Source organism: Salvelinus sp. IW2-2015, linkage group LG4q.1:29, assembly GCF_002910315.2.
Source record: "Salvelinus sp. IW2-2015 linkage group LG4q.1:29, ASM291031v2, whole genome shotgun sequence".
Classification (NCBI taxonomy): Eukaryota; Metazoa; Chordata; class Actinopteri; order Salmoniformes; family Salmonidae; genus Salvelinus; species Salvelinus sp. IW2-2015.
Window position 1 is genome coordinate 25586284 of NC_036842.1, and position 16718 is coordinate 25603001.

The window sequence follows — 16718 nt, forward strand, 5'->3', positions numbered from 1 at the left end:
GGAAGAGGTGGAAATACAATTTGACGTGACACCTGTGTACTACAATGAAACACGAGGGATCTCCCAAAATTGTCCCTCTGCGTTTCCTATAGTCAGCTGATATTGCCAGGTGAAAGTTCAACCGAACTCTGAAGACAAAATGGAAGTAAATCAGGCAAAACAAGAGCATCTACTTGCTTTAAAAGGTATTTTACTGAGTTAAATAAATGGTAACCGTGTATAAAATAATGGCTTAAGCAATTTACTCGCTAGGGTTGCGTTAAACATTTAGCTAATGTGGATATCTGAAAAGAGGTTGTTTACATCTGACACTGACAGCTTGCTAACGTTAGCTGATAATGGCTACTGGCTTACAAACTAGCTGCTAAGCGAACGTCAAATTAGCTTGCTAACTGAACGAGCTAGCTCGCTGCCGCTGACTACCTAGTATCAAGTGGTGTTGACGGTGTCTTTTTTCTGTTCATTTTCAATAGTTAGGTAGCTCAAATGACCGAATTGTTGTTGATCTGATGAGCGTTTCTTACCTGTCCACTACTTGACTATTCACTCTAAAAGTTAGTTTCTTTGAGACCTCAACGTAGCTACAGTGTGCTGAATACACAAGTCTCAGACATCTTGATAGACCCATTCAAATAGCTAGCTACCTGGTATGTGTTACGGTATTATGACTGGTTACCCTAATATTATCACAGATGGAAGGGGATGTTATCTTTTGGTATTGTAATAAGCAGCAGCATAATAGAGGATTGGGTGTAACTAGAACTTTTCCTAAATTATTAATCAGAGAACACCTGACAAAGAAAGACTGCTGTGGCAAGGAGGAATTCTAACATTTATTTGGATAGTAACCTTCAGATGGTTTATAGATCCTCAACTAATCTATCAAATAACTGAAACTAACCACTGATTTGAATCATCTAATCGGGAAAACACTAACCCTAGACCCCTTATTTGAACCTAAACCTAATCTTAGCTATAGCCTCACATGCAGTCTATTTACATGCAACATCTTGCATGCAAGTGAGTTACAGTTGTTCGTTTGTTGATAGTTTGACCATCCGAAGGCCATCTAGGCCTATAGGGGACTATCAAAATAAAGTATGGCCTGAAAAACTTTGTCTGGAAACAATGTTAAAGGAGGCTGTTCTTATCTGGCAGGCATTAGGATATCTAGGCTGTTTGAGAGAGGTCTAGATTACCCATGGAATTTCCATCTAAAATTGCAAGCAAGTAAACTAGCCTAAGCCTAACTGAACAATCTTTGCTCCCTTGGCTTTCACAGTGATGCGGTTAACAAAACCCACTCTCTTCACTAACATGCCAGTAACATGTGAAGATAGAGACCTCCCAGGTAAGCCTTGATTTATTTAACCCCAACATGTAGTAGAGTTGTAGAATATTTATTAGGCCTATCCAATTTGCTTTGCTGCAGTGATTCTAAATACATTACATAGGCTATGGCTATAGATATAAATATTGAACATAGAACTAATAGGCTAGTTCCTATGATTCTGTGTGGCTCCTGTGTTGCTTAGTTTGTAGAGTATGGCATTTGCAATGCCAAGGATCGTGGGTTCAATTCCCTCTGGGGCACCCATATTTTTTTTATACACTCATGACTGGAAGTCGCTTTGAATAAAAGTGTCTGCTAAATGGCATATATTATATTTCAAGTCCACAGTAGGCTTATGGTAAAAGCATTGATAGAACTGACTACTTCCATGTAGTGCTGTAAATCCCTGGTCCATAACAACACATTCACATGTCATATTTCTCTTTGAAATCAGTATTCCTCAGAGAGAAAAACAGATGCACGATTCTACATTTCACTACCCATGGGAACATTATTTATTAGAAAACTGCATGCAATCCTATATTCATTGGAACGATATGTATGAGGACATGTAAATCAGCTAAGCTTTCCTTTACTGGGGTTAAGCCTCCAATTAACATTCTAGGCATGACGACAGTGAAATGAATTGAGCCAATACATTAATTAACCTGGGGAAATGATGTGAAGTCGGCGATCAGTATTAAAGCCAGGCAGCCACATCTGTCTGCCTCCTCCACTGACTCACTAAGGGATCCCAGGAATGGCTATGTCTAACCGGCTCCCAAGTTTAGTCGTGCAGGCCTAAAGAGAATTTACAGTGTTTATTTTTCCTTCTGCCGGAGACCTACCTACTGCAATGTGAGCGCTGTGCTGGTAACCCAACTCCACTGAACCCATAAATCACAGTGACACTTCTGGGTAGGGATGCTATTTATACAGGGGGGAGAATAAAGACATATCTGGCCGTAAATCGAAATAAACTACTAGAACACGATATAGGAGAAATAAAAATAAGTTGTGAAAGTTTTTATGCCACCCAGCTCTCGTATCTCCCACGCTGCTCCTCTAAAGGCTGCCTTTCACTCAAATATTTAGAATGTTGACATTGATCATCAATATTAAAGCTACAAAACGTACAGGGCCCATATGAGGAGACTGACTGACTATTAGACCTGGTAGTTACAGTTTCCATAGAGCCATAAAACAAATCATATCTGGGAAAAATGTATAGAGTTAGTCAAACATTTCTGGCATTGTGTCAAGTTCTTTATGTGCCTCAACAACACTTAGCTAGATGCAGTGCCTTCAGAAAGTATTCTCCAAAATGTGTTACAGCCTTAATTGAACATTTATTAAATTGAGATTTTGTGTCACACAGTCCCCCATAATGTCAAAGTGGAATTATGTTTTTAGAAATGTTTACAAATTCATTAAAGATTAAAATAATAAATGTCTTGAGCCAATAAGTATTCAACCCTTTTGTTATGGGTGTGCGGCTCTCCTTTATTTTTAAGTTTTCTACTCCGCTAGCCAGCACCTCGCCTAAATAGGTGTGCGTTTCTTTTTCTTCTAGCCTAAATAAGTCACAATAAGTTGCATTGACACACTCTGTGCAATAATATTGTTTAACATGATTTTTAAATGACTACCCCATCTCTGTACCCCACACATACAATTACCTGTAAGGTCCCTCAGTAGAGCAGTGAATTTCAAGCACAGATTCAACCACAAAGACCAGGGAGGTTTGCAATGGTTGGCAAAGAAGGGCACCCACCTATTGAACAAAAAAACAAAAAAAACAGACATTGAATAGCCCTTTGAGCATGGTGAAGTTATTAATTACACTTTGGATGGTGTATTTATACACCCAGTCACTACAAAGATACAGGTGCCCTTCCTAACTCAGTTGCCAGAGAGGAAGGAAACCGCTCAGGGATATCACCATGAGGCCAGTGGTGATTTTAAAACAGTTACAGAGTTTAATGGCTGTGATAGATAACTAAGCATGGATAACAACATTGCAGTTACTTCACAATACTAACGTAAATGACAGATTGAAAAGAAGGATACCTGTACAGAATAAAAATATTCTATAAACATGCATCTTGTTTGCAATAAGGCACTAAAGTGTCATGAATACAAAGCATTATTTTTTGGGAAAAGCCATCACAACTCATCACTAAGTACCGCTCTTCATATTTTCAAGCATGGTGGTGACTGCATTATGTTATGGGTCTGCTTGTCATCGCCAAGGACCAAGGAGTTTTTCAGGATAAAAATAAATGGAATCGAGCTTAGCACATGCAAAATCCTAGAGGAAAACCTGGTTCAGTATACTTTCCAACAGACGCTGGGAGACAAATTCACCTTTCAGCTGGACAATCACCTAAAACACAAGGCCAAATATACACTGGAGAGTTGCTTACCAAGACGACATTAAAAGTTCCTGAGTGGCCTAGTTACCGTTTTGATTTAAATCTGCTTGAATAGCTATGTCAAGACTTGAAAATGAATGTTTAGCAATGATCAACAACCAACTTGATACGGTGCATTCAGAGTATTCAGACACCTTGATTTTTTCCCACATTTTGTTACGTTACAGCCTTATTCTACAATGTATTTAAAATAAAATAAAACATTCTCATCAATCTACACACAATACCCCATAATGACAATGCGAAATCAGGTTTATAGACATTTCTGTAAATGTATTAAAAATAAAAAACAGAAATACCTTATTTACAAAAGTATTCAGACCCTTTGTTATGAGACTCGAAATTGAGCTCAGGTGCATCCGGTTTCCATTGATCATCCTTGAGATGTTTCTACAACTTACATTCAATTGATTGGGCATGATTTGGAAAGGTACACACCTGTCTATATAAGGTTCCACAGTGGACAGTGCATGTCAGAGCAAAAGAGATGGGAGAACCTCCCAGAAGGACAACCATCTCTGCAGCACTCTACCAATCAGGCCTTTATGGTAGAGTGGCCAGACGAAAGCCACTCCTCAATAAAAGGCACATGACTTCCCGCTTGAAGTTTGTAAAAAAGGCACCTGAAGTACTCTCAGACTCTGACAGAATCTCTGGTGTGATGGAACCAAGATTGAACTATTTGGCCTGAATGTCAAGCGTCACATCTGGAGGAAACCTGGCACCATCCCTACGGTGAAGCATGGTGGTGGCAGCATCATGCTGTGGGGATGTTTTTCAGCGGCAGGGACTGGGAGACTAGTCAGTATCAAGGGAAAGATGAACGGAGCAAAGTACAGAGAGATCCTTGATGAAAACCTGCTCCAGAGCGCTCAGACTGGGAAAAGGTTCACCTTCCAACAGGACAACGACCCTAAGCACACAGCCAAGACAACGCGGGAGTGGCTTTGGGTCAAGTCTCAATGTCCTGGAGTGGCCCAGCCAGAGCCTGTACTTGAACCCGATCGAACATCTCTGGAGAGACCTGAAAATAGCAGTGGAGCAACACTCCCCATCCAACCTGACAGAGCTTGAGAGGATCTGCAGAGAAGAATGGGAGAAACTCCCCAAATACAGATGTGCCGAGCTTGTAATGTCATACCCAAGAAGACTCGATCGCTGCCAAAGGTGCTTCAACAAAGTACTGAGTAAAGGGTCTAAATACTTATGTAAATTTAATATTCATTTCCCCCCCCAAAAAAATCTATAAAAAAAAAGGTTTTTGCGTTGTCATTATGAGGTATTCTGTGTAGATTGATGAGGGGGGACTATTTAATCAATTTTAGAATAAGGCTATAGCATAGCAAAATGTGGAAAAGGTGAAGGGGTCTGAATACTATCCAAATGCGCTGTATATTGTACAATCCAAGTGTGCAAAGCTCTTAGGGACTTACCCAGAAAGACGCTGCCAAAGTTGATTCTAACGTGTTGACTCAGGGGGTTGAATGCTTATCTAGTCAAAATATATTAGCGTTTTTTAAATCTTTTTTTTCCCACATTGACAATGTATTTGTGTATATTGTTGAGCAAAAATTACAATTATGTACATTTTAATCCCACTTTGTAACACAACAAAATGTGGAACAAGTCAATTGGTGTGAATACTTTCTGAAGGCATTGTATGAGAGTAATTTGTATGTGTGTGTGCATACCTGCGTGCACATGTGTGTATATGTGCGTGCGTGCATTCTACAGGGGATTTGTTTGGTCGGCTAATGAAAGAGGACCCATCCACTATTAAAGGAGCAGAGGCGTTAATGCTGGGAGAGATGCTCACACTACCTCAGAACTTTGGGTAAATAACACTACAGCAACAACCGTTTGAACTCTTTGACATATAGAGCAGCATGTAGAGGCACACACAACTAGCATTTAACAATCAGACTGGCAGTTTAAATCTTTCATTCCCCCTGGCCAATCATTTCTGTCAGTATCTGTTGATCTGTTTCAGTATAGAATCCACACATTTCTTGCAAGACAACCTTTCACAGGAATACTTAGCCTTAATTTTGACCATCATTTTCACCGAAAAGCATTGTCTCATTTTTGTTCTTCAGTGGGCATGTGAGTCCATTATCTTTGTGTGTGACACTTGCGTAACAATTGTCCTCTGCACAGAAATATTTTCCTTGGCGAGACCTTCTCAAGTTACATTAGTGTGCACAATGACAGCACCCAAGAGGTCAAGGACATACTAGTAAAGGTACAGTACAGATATACATCAATCCAATGGAAACATGTTTAACCAATCTCTTTCTCATTGATGAATCCACTTGTCCTATTCATACAATTTTAAGTGAAATCCCCATTTTTGTCATGTCTTACAGGCAGACCTTCAGACCAGCTCTCAGAGGCTAAACCTATCAGCGTCCAACAACACAGTCACAGAGCTGAAGCCTGAGTCCTGCATCGATGATGTCATTCACCATGAAGTCAAAGAGATTGGAACTCACATGTATGCTTTCCTTTCTGACATGGACTAAATCAGAAATAACATACTTTTGACCATTGCCCTATGTAATTCTGGGAAAGGGGTGTCACTCGAGACAACAATGGGCAAGATTTACAGCAACACATCTGCAACGATGGTTAGGAGTTAATTTGAATGCTAATATTCAAGGAATTTTGGTCTCTCTATTCTAGCTTGGTTTGTGCAGTCAGTTATACCACACAGGCGGGAGAGAAGCTATACTTCAGGAAGTTCTTTAAATTTCAGGTGAGTTTCAAAGCGTCCTTTATATTTGCTCCCCCATGCTCCCTCAGAGTTATATTAGAAACCAGACCTCAACTCTGAGCAATGTCACAGGTCCATGACAGAGAAAAGGCAATTAGCAGTAGCACACAAGCTTTGGCTTTTGACTACCGAACTATCTCACTACCTACTTACTGTCCTCAGTCTCAGAAAGGATCTGCTCTAAGTCACACAAAGAAACTAAATCCAACTTCTCTTACAGTAACAATACGTTTTGTATAAGCTATACTGACCGTTTTTAAATCAAATTTCTTGGCTCATGGATTTGAGCTTTTTCAGAGATAAATGGTGTTATTTTCTAATTTTGTGAAGGGAGGTTTATTGTCGCTGTTGAATGGAGGAATCTTTTGAGAAATCATTTGAGAAATCGGCGTCATTTAGCTTGCAATCTATTCTCAATCAGGTGTTGAAGCCGCTCGATGTCAAAACCAAGTTCTACAATGCAGAGGTATGTTTTTTTTCCTCTTTCTCTCAGCTGCACTTACCTCACTCTTTTATTACCTGAACCAAAACAATGACAAATACAGTCATCCTACCGACTTATTCAACTTTCCACCTTTGTCAACATGCTAGCTATCTTCACTCATACATAGTCAGATCTTTTTCCATACATTTCCACTATCAATTCCGCCTCTGGTTTTTAGATGACATCACAAACATAGAGTTTGCTGTATATCATGTTTCATTCCATGGTCAGGCATTTTCCATTGGCGACACATAGTCAAATTAGCTTTTTATTCTCTCATTTGCATATTAGTAGCATTTCATTTGTTAGCGTATGAAACAAGATGTATTGTCACTTTCATTTGGCATGTAACCTTCATTTGTTTATGGTCTCTTGTGTTTTTATTTTCTCCATTAGAGTGACCTCAGTTCCGTGGTAATCGTTTTTCTGTTTTCATTGCTCTTAACTCTCGCTTTCTTAATCCTTTTTGTTGCAGCAACGTCTGTCTGTCTTTCTCTGGAGCCAATGAACATGAGCAATTGCAAAATAAGGGAAAAGCATGCAGGGGGGAAAATATGAAGAATAAAAACCCATATAGTAAGACTTTACTTCTCACAAAGGAAACAGATGTGTGATGCTGCTTTAGTAAAGGGTGATCAAATGCTTTTCCCACTATTTGGCCGTTACTCTGTTTTTTTTCTCTTCGCCGCTTGAGCCCTCTCGCTAACTCATCTCTCACAGGACTTGTGCAATTGGGTAGTAGGTGGGCGTGATGCCAGAGAGATTCATGGGAAATAGAATGGAAGCGCATTGATCAAACAATCCATCCTCATAGGGTGAAATCAACATCATGGGTCTAGGCTAGGGCTCTAAATTGTACCCTATTGCCTATATATGCACTGCTTTTGACCAGGGCCTGTAAGGCTCAAAAGTAGTGAACTATCTAGTGAATAGGGTGCCATTTCAGACATAGCCTAGGTCTGTATGATTGTATTGGGGTTTCCATTTCTACAGGTCTTTTGAATGATTGAATTCAAATGTAGATTTAATGATGGTTTTCAATCAAAATCCAGTACCAATCTCTGATGGGAAGGGATGTTCATTTTAATGATGATTTTAGTGTTGGTGATTATTAATCTGATTTTATTAATTTATATGTTCACTCTTTATCTAAAATAAACTCTTTCAAGAGTCTGAATAAATCAGATCAAGTAAAACATTCTTCAAATAAGGCTCTGGACAAAAGCTATTTGAGATGTGTCTGATCAGTTTTTTGTGTTGGGTTTGATGACAGGTCTGTCTCGGCATGGGAGATGTGGAGAGGTGCTCTGCTCTGTAACAATAACCCCAGTCTGTCCGTCCGTCTGGCAGAATGTTTCTGTCCATGGTCCCTACTTAATCACTAGCCTTTGAATTTCAGGCATGAACTAATCTCTGAGCACTCCTCTGTTCAGTTGAGTACTAATCCACTCCTCAAAGGTAAACTGAGCAGACTTTGCTACTCCATTTTGGCCCTGCTGGTTGATTTTGATAGGACTGACGAAGGTATGAAAACCCTGTCTTACCGGGGTGCTAATGATGTCTGAATATTTCGGACACGTTCATACATGCCAAAATCTAGTGTAAGTTATACAGGTACCTCATGGTGTTTTCTAGAATCTAACTGTATAAATCACATGCTTTCAGAAAAATCTGACACACACTAGGCCTAAATGAAATCTACAGTTTCCCCTTGAGGGGCCAATATGTTGTAAAGTACATTGAAAGGAATTGAAGTCAAAGTGCTGCCCAGTTAAGTCCTTTTGAGGAGGTGTTCCTCTAGTTAGCGTTAGCGGCTAATGTTAGCGCTTACCCCCACCCCCAGACAGACGAGGTGTTTCTCGAGGCCCAGATCCAGAACATCACCACGTCGCCCATGTTCATGGAGAAAGTGTCCCTGGAGCCCTCCATGATGTACAATGTCACCGAGCTCAACACCGTGGAGACTGGGGACGAAGGGTAAGGGGGACACACACACACATTTTAGTGTTATGTTTGTATTGTACAGTAAAAAGGCAGTAATATAAGAAAGATAAATGTGAAGAGGAGAAAGCGAATTCGACAAGAGTTTATCTGTATAGATTATGCTAGCATGATATCTTGTGTTTTTCTAGTGTACATTTTTTGTGTTATTTTACTGCTTTTTTTGTTGAGACATTTTGACTGTGAAAGCTGTATGACTATTCTGATTGAAGTCTATGCTGCGTACAAGATACAGCATTCACTCGCCCAGGTCTTCTCACTGTAGGTCAAGGCGCCCCTACTATGTCAAAGGTAATAGGTTTTCATTGTCAGCTCAGACTTCTCCACCCTGACTGTGTTTCAGAACTTCTACATTTGGGAAGATGTCTTATCTGCAGCCCATGGACACGCGCCAGTACCTCTACTGCCTGAAGCCCAAATCTGAGTTTGCAGAGAAGGCGGGTGTCATCAAGGGCGTGACGGTCATCGGTAAACTGGACATCGTGTGGAAGACCAACTTAGGAGAGAAAGGAAGGCTGCAGACAAGCCAGCTACAGAGAATGGTACCAGAGCATTCTCAGTTACATGATATGGTTCTTAGTTATAGTATATGGTTGTTGCATAACAGGACATTCTCAGTCTCAATGCTGTGGTTGTCTTTGTTGAGTGGTGTTGATGGTCTTGTCAGTCATACCTGGGCTGTTGACAATGAGTCATTGGACAATGACATAGCTCAAAATGAAGATTATATTTTCAATTGGATAATGTAGTCATTCTACAGTTTCCAAATTTGTCAAAATTATGCAAAATGTGATGTCATGAAGCCTGTTGCCCAGGGTTTACCAACCAGACAACCACCCAAAAATACAAAACAATCATGGTCCCAGACGATGCGCTTCTTGTGAGCCTAAAATAAAGAAAATCGGTCCAAAATGTATCTGCTATTGCCTGGATCGGACAGTGTAATAATTACATTTGTGTTGACCCAGCATGAATTGGTTTTCCTCTTATCTCCTTATTAAAAAATGTAAAAACTCCAGCATACCGGTAATCTGGATGCTTCCAACAATATAATGGATCTTATTTATCAACGTTTTGGTCTGTCGACCTTCAACAAGGTATTGTTTTTCCACTTGTCTCTGCCAGGCTCCAGGTTATGGAGACGTCAGACTATCACTGGAGATGATCCCAGACACCGTCAACCTAGAGGAACCCTTCGACATCACCTGTAAAATCACCAACTGCAGGTATAATCATATGGATGGATGGACCTACAGTACCTGTCCAAAGTTTGGACACACCTACTCATTCCAGGGTTTTTCTTTCTTTTTACTATTTTCTACATTGAGAATAATAGTGAAGACAAAACTATGAAATAACACATATGGAATCATGTAGTAACCAAAAACGTGTTAAACAAATCAAAAGATATTTTATGTTTGAGATTCTTCAAAGTAGCCACCCTTTGCCTTGATGACAGCTTTGCACACTCTTGCCATTCTCTCAACCAACTTCATGAGGTAGTCACCTGGAATGCATTTCACTTAACTTCTCTGGGATATGTGGGACGGTAGCGTCCCACTTGGCCAAAAGCCAGAAAAAAATGTAGCGCGCCAAATTCAAATATATTACTATAAAAATCTATCTTTCATGAAATCACACATGAAAGACACCAAATTAAAGCTACACATGTTGTGAATCCAGCCAACGTGTCTGATTCAAAAAGGATTTACGGGGAAAGCACACCAAACAATTATGTTAGCTCAGTACATAGCCACAGAAAAACACAGCCATTTTCCCAGCAAAAGATAGTAGTCACAAAAAGCAGAAATAGAGATAAAATTAATCACTAACTTTTGATGATCTTCATCAGATGACACTCATAGGACATGTCATACACACATCATTTTATGTTTTGTTCGATAATGTGCTATTTATATCCTTCAAATCTCGGTTTACATTTGGCCCATTGTCAGAAATGCCTCCAAAATATCCAGAGAAATTGCGAGAAGCCACTCGCAATAACAGAAATACTCATCATAAACTGATGAAAGATACATGTTTTTACATATAATTAAAAAGTTACACTTGTTCTTAATCGACCACTGTGTCAGATTTTTAAAAATTTAAATTAAAAGCCACCATGCAATAATCTGAGACGCGCTCAGATTTTAACACACACTTCTCGCCCCTGTTTGGAGTCAACAGAAATACGGAATTACATCATAAATATTCCCTTACCTTTGATGATCTTTCATCAATGCACTCACCAAGAATCCTAGTTCCACAAATAAATCGTTATTTTGTTTCGATAATGTCATCAATTATTCATGTCCAGTAGCTTACTTTTTCTAGGCAGTTGTATAATCGTTGTCTCGAGAACTAAACGCTCGCGCAGATGCAGGCAAACGTCGGACGAAAACTTCAAAAAGTTATATTACAAGTCGAATAAACTGGTCAAACTAAGTAGAGAATCAATCTTCAGGATGTTGTTATCATATATATCCAATAACGTTCCAACCGGAGCATTCCTTCATGTCTGTAGAAGTTATGGAACGCAAGGCGATATCATGAGGAAAGCGCGTGACCAGGAACTGGCAATCTGCCAGACCACTGACTCATTCCCCTCCCATCCGGCCCCACAACACAGTATAAACTTCATTCAACGTTCTACCGACTGTTGACATCTAGTGGAAGGCGTAGGAAGTGCAAACAGATCCATATATTACAGGGAATTGAATAGGCGATGAGTTTAACATCGACCAGCCTCAGAATTCTCACTTCCTGTTTGGATTTTTTTGGGATGTTATACTCACAGACATCATTCAAACAGTTTTGGAAACTTCAGAGTGTTTTCTATCCAATAGTAATAATATGCATATATTAACATCTGGGACAGAGTAGGAGGCTGTTCAATCTGGGCACGCTATTCATCCAAAAGTGAAAATGCTGCCCCTATCACAAAGAAGTTAACAGGTGTGCCTTGTTAAAAGTTAATTTGTGGAATTTCTTTCCTTCTTAATGTGTTTTAGCCAATCAGTTGTGTTTTGACAAGGTAGGGGTAGTATACAGAAGATAGCCCTATTTCGTAAAAGACCAAGTCCATATTATGGCAAGAACATCTCAAATAAGCAAAGAGAAACGACAGTCCATCATTACTTTAGGACATGAAGGTCAATCAATCTGGAACATTTCAAGAACTTTAAAAGTTGTTTCAAGTGCAGTTGCAAAAACCATCAAGCGCTATGATGAAACTGGCTCTCATGAGGACCTCCACAGGAAAGGAAGACCCAGAGTTACCTCTGCTGCAGAGGATAAGTTCATTAGAGTTACCAGCCTCAGAAATTGCTGCCCAAATAAATGCTTCAGAGTTCAAGTAACAGGCACATCTCAACATCAACTGTTCAGAGACTGCGTGAATCAGGCCTTCGTGGTCGAATTACTGCAAAGAAACCACTACTAAAGGACCAGTAAGAAGAAGAGACTTGCTTGGGCAAAGAAACACGAGCAATGGACATTAGACCGGTGGAAATCTGTCCTTTGGTCTGATGAGTCCAAATTTGAGATTTTTGGTTCTTACTGCCTTGTCTTTGTGAGACGCAGAGTAGGTGAACGGATGATCTCTGCATGTGTGGTTCCCACCGTGAAGCATGGAGGTGTGATGTGTGAGGGTGCTTTGCTGGTGACACTGTCAGTGATTTGTTTAGAATTCAAGGCACACTTAACCAGCAGGGCTACCACAGCATTCTGCAGCGATACACTAACCATCTGGTGTGCGCTTAGTGGAACTGTCATTTGATTTTCAACAGGACAATGACCCAACACACCTCCAGGCTGTGTAAGGGTTATTTGACCAAGAAGGAGAGTGATGGAGTGCTGCATCAGATGACCTGGCCCCCACAATCACCCGACCTCAACCCAATTGAGAAGGTTTTGGATGAGTTGGACCGCAGAGTGAAGGAATAGCAACCAACAAGTTCTCAACATATGTGGGAACTCCTTCTAGACTGTTGGAAAAGCATTCCAGGTGAAGCTGGTTGAGAGAATGCCAAGAGTGTGCAAAGCTGTCATCAAGGCAAAGGGTGGCTACTTTGAAAAATCTAAAATCTATTTTGATTTGTTTCACACTTTTTTGGTTACTACATGATTCCATATGTGTTATTTCGTAGTTTTGATGTCTTCACTATTATTCTACAATGTAGAAAATAGTAACAATAAAGAAATAACCTTGAATGAGTAGGTGTGTCCAAACTTTTGACTGGTAGTGTATGTATAATTCAATTATATGTTTTATTTTACCAGGCACGTCAATTAATAACAAATTCTTATTTACATTGACAGTCTGGCAAGAGGCAAAAGGCCTTGTGGGGTGGGGATTAAAAGAAAGTGTAAGAGAAGATTGACAACATGGACAGAACAGACTTGGCAAAGTACATATACATCAGCAGACAAACAGTGGAAACAAAGCACAACAAGACAATAGACACAACCACGCTACACGAAGGGAGACCTATGGCAACAACACAACATGGTACAAGCATTAATAAGGGCAGACAAAGGCATGAGGGACAAAGTAGGCAGAGACGAAGCACATCACGACAAGAAGGGATTTCACAAAACATGGCAGACCACAATACAAGCAGCATAGCACAAATAATAGCGGTGCAAACATACAGTCGTGGCCAAAAGTTTTGAGAATGACACAAATATTAATTTCCACAAAGTTTGCTGCTTCAGTGTCTTTAGATATTTTTGTCAGATGTTACCATGGAATACTGATGTCACACCCTGACCTTAGAGAGGTCTGTCTCTATTTGGTTTGGTCAGGGTGTGATTTGGGTGGGCATTCTATGTTCTTTATTTCTAGGTTTGTGTTTCTATGTTTTGGCCAGGTATGGTTCTCAATCAGGGACAGCTGTCTATCGTTATCTCTGATTGGGAATCATACTTAGGCAGCCTGTTTTGCCACCTTAGGTTGTGGGATGTTGTTTTTTGTTAGTTCTGTGTAGCCTTCAAGACGTTACGTTCGTTGTTCTTTTGTTGTTTTGTTTGGTGTTCGGTTTTAATAAAGAAGCATGAGCACGTACCACGCTGCACCTTGGTCTCGTCCTTCCGTCGAGCGTTACAACTGAAGTATAATTACAAGCATTTCATAAGTGTCAAAGGCTTTTATTGACAATTACATGAAGTTGATGCAAAGAGTCAATATTTGCAGTGTTGACCCTTCTTTTTCAAGACCTCTGCAATCCGCCCTGGCATGCTGTCAATGAACTTCTGGGACACATCCTGACTGATGGCAGCCCATTCTTGCATAATCAATGCTTGGAGTTTGTCAGAGTTTGTGGGTTTTTGTTTGTCCACCCGCCTCTTGAGGATTGACCACAAGTTCTCAATGGGATTAAGGTCTGGGGAGTTTCCTGGCCATGGACCCAAAATATAGATGTTTTGTTCCCCGAGGAACTTAGTTATGACGTTTGCCTTATGGCAAGGTGCTCCATCATGCTGGAAAAGGCATTGTTCGTCACCAAACTGTTCCTGGATGGTTGGGAGAAGTTGCTCTCGGACGATGTGTTGGTACCATTCTTTATTCATGGCTGTGTTCTTAGGAAAAATTGTGAGTGAGCCCACTCCCTTGGCTGAGAAGCAACCCCACACATGAATGGTCTCAGGATGCTTTACTGTTGGCATGACACAGGACTGATGGTAGCGCTCACCTTCTCCGGACAAGCGTTTTTTTCCGGATGCCCCAAACAATCGGAATGGGGATTCATCAGAGAAAATGACTCTAACCCAGTCCTCAGCAGTCCAAGCCCTGTACCTTTTGCAGAATATCAGTCTGTCCCTGATGTTTTTCCTGGAGAGAAGTGGCTTCTTTGCTGCCCTTCTTGACACCAGGCCATCCTCCAAAAGTCTTCGCCTCACTGTGCGTACAGATGCACTCACACCTGCCTGCTGCCATTCCTGAGCAAGCTCTGTACTGGTGGTGCCCCGATCCCGCAGCTGAATCGACTTTAGGAGACGGTCCTGGCACTTGCTGGACTTTCTTGGGCGCCCTGAAGCCTTTTTCACAACATTTGAACCGCTCTCCTTGAAGTTCTTGATGATCCGATAGATGATTGTTTTAGGTGCAATCTTACTGGCAGCAATATCCTTGCCTGTAAAGCCCTTTTTGTGCAAAGCAATGATGACGGCACGTGTTACCTTGCAGGTAACCATGGTTGACATAGGAAGAACAATGATTCCAAGCACCACAAGCTTCCAGTCTGTTATTCGAACTCAATCAGCATGACAGAGTGATCTCCAGCCTTTTCCTCTTCAACACTCACACCTGTGTTAACGAGAGAATCACTGACATGATGTCAGCTGGTCCTTTTGTGGCAGGGCTGAAATGCAGTGTAAATGTTTTTTGGGTATTCAGTTCATTTGCATGGCAAAGAGGGACTTTCATCTGATCACTCTTCATAACATTCTGGAGTATATGCAAATTGCCATCATACAAACTGAGGCAGCAGACTTTGTGAATTAATATTTGTGTCATTCTCAAAACCTTTGTCCTCGACTGTACAGTAAACAGACACCACAATCAGCAGCCTACATTATTTGTTTGTGTAACAGCTACAGCTGTCAGTGAAAATGTCCATGACTGAGTCCTTCAAAGCTGAGACAAAGACATAACTTTCCAGCTTAAATGTTTTTTATGAATTGTTCCAGTCGCTAGCTGCAGCTAACTGAAAAGAGGAGCGACCCAGGGATGTGTTTGCTTTGGGGACTGTTAATAGAATGTGAATAGCAGATCAGGGGCTGTAATTAGATGATGAGGGTTGCAATGGGTATCTCAGCACACCATCTTAAGTCGTGCAGTAGAGTTTAGTCGGCTAGGGGGAGTGAGGCCTAAGAGGGTTTTGTAGATGAGCATCATCCAGTGGATTTTGCGTCTTGTGTAAAGAGATGGCCAGTTTACAGAGGAATACAAAGTACTGTGATGTGTTCTTTAAGGAGCATTGGTGGCAAATCTGATGGCCGAGTTGTGTGTGTTGTTGCAGTGAAAGGACCATGGACCTGGTGCTGGAGATGTGTAACACCCGCTCCATCCACTGGTGTGGTGTATCAGGGAGACAGCTGGGCAAAGTCAGCCCCAGTGCCTCGCTCTCTCTGCCCCTCAAACTCCTCTCCTCTGTCCAGGGCCTGCAAGTAGGTGCCCACTTCTTCACATTAGAATACATTGTAACACTAAGCATAGCCAAGGCTTATTACAGTATGTTATGCTATTACTGTTAACATTTGCAGTTGGTAATTGTAGCTAATCACCATTTGCTTGTGTTTCAGAGTATATCTGGCCTGAGACTGACCGACACATTTCTGAAGAGGACTTATGAATACGATGACATTGCACAGGTGTGTGTTGTCTGTCCATACATGAGCCGTGAGAGCTAAGACTCTTCTAGAACTGAGCACTATACATCTCAATGGACCAACTACCAAACTTTGCACCTATATCATCAGTACACACCCCAAGCTGATCATGTTTTAACAGATGTTTTTAATGTTTTCTTTGCAAAACAATTATGATTTTAAATTAATGTGCATTTAAATGTGAATAAAAAAACAACTTAATCCCTAGTTTGTTGTGCTTCGCTAAAGTCTTTATCAAGTACAAATCTGTCTCCAAAGTGATTTAATTATATGATTTCACTACAAGACTCAGAACTCAAC

The 16718-nt window shown here is 40.7% G+C and overlaps 1 protein-coding gene across 2 annotated transcripts; it reads left to right on the forward strand.

Moving 5' to 3' along the window:
- The first annotated feature begins 75 nt into the window (after window positions 1-75).
- Window positions 76-16625, forward strand: LOC111961717 (trafficking protein particle complex subunit 13). 2 transcript variants are annotated; one of them, XM_023984189.2, is made up of 13 exons: window positions 76-185; window positions 1283-1351; window positions 5503-5602; window positions 5926-6010; window positions 6135-6262; window positions 6451-6523; window positions 6963-7007; window positions 7422-7439; window positions 8869-9002; window positions 9370-9568; window positions 10152-10252; window positions 16049-16196; window positions 16332-16625. In XM_023984189.2, the coding sequence occupies exons 1-13, from the start codon at window positions 140-142 to the stop codon at window positions 16437-16439; spliced, it is 1254 nt and encodes a 417-aa protein (XP_023839957.1). In that variant the 5' UTR covers window positions 76-139; the 3' UTR covers window positions 16440-16625. The 2 variants fall into 2 exon arrangements, with proteins under 2 accessions (XP_023839957.1, XP_023839959.1); XM_023984191.2 differs by lacking the exon at window positions 7422-7439.
- Window positions 16626-16718: the final 93 nt, after the last annotated feature.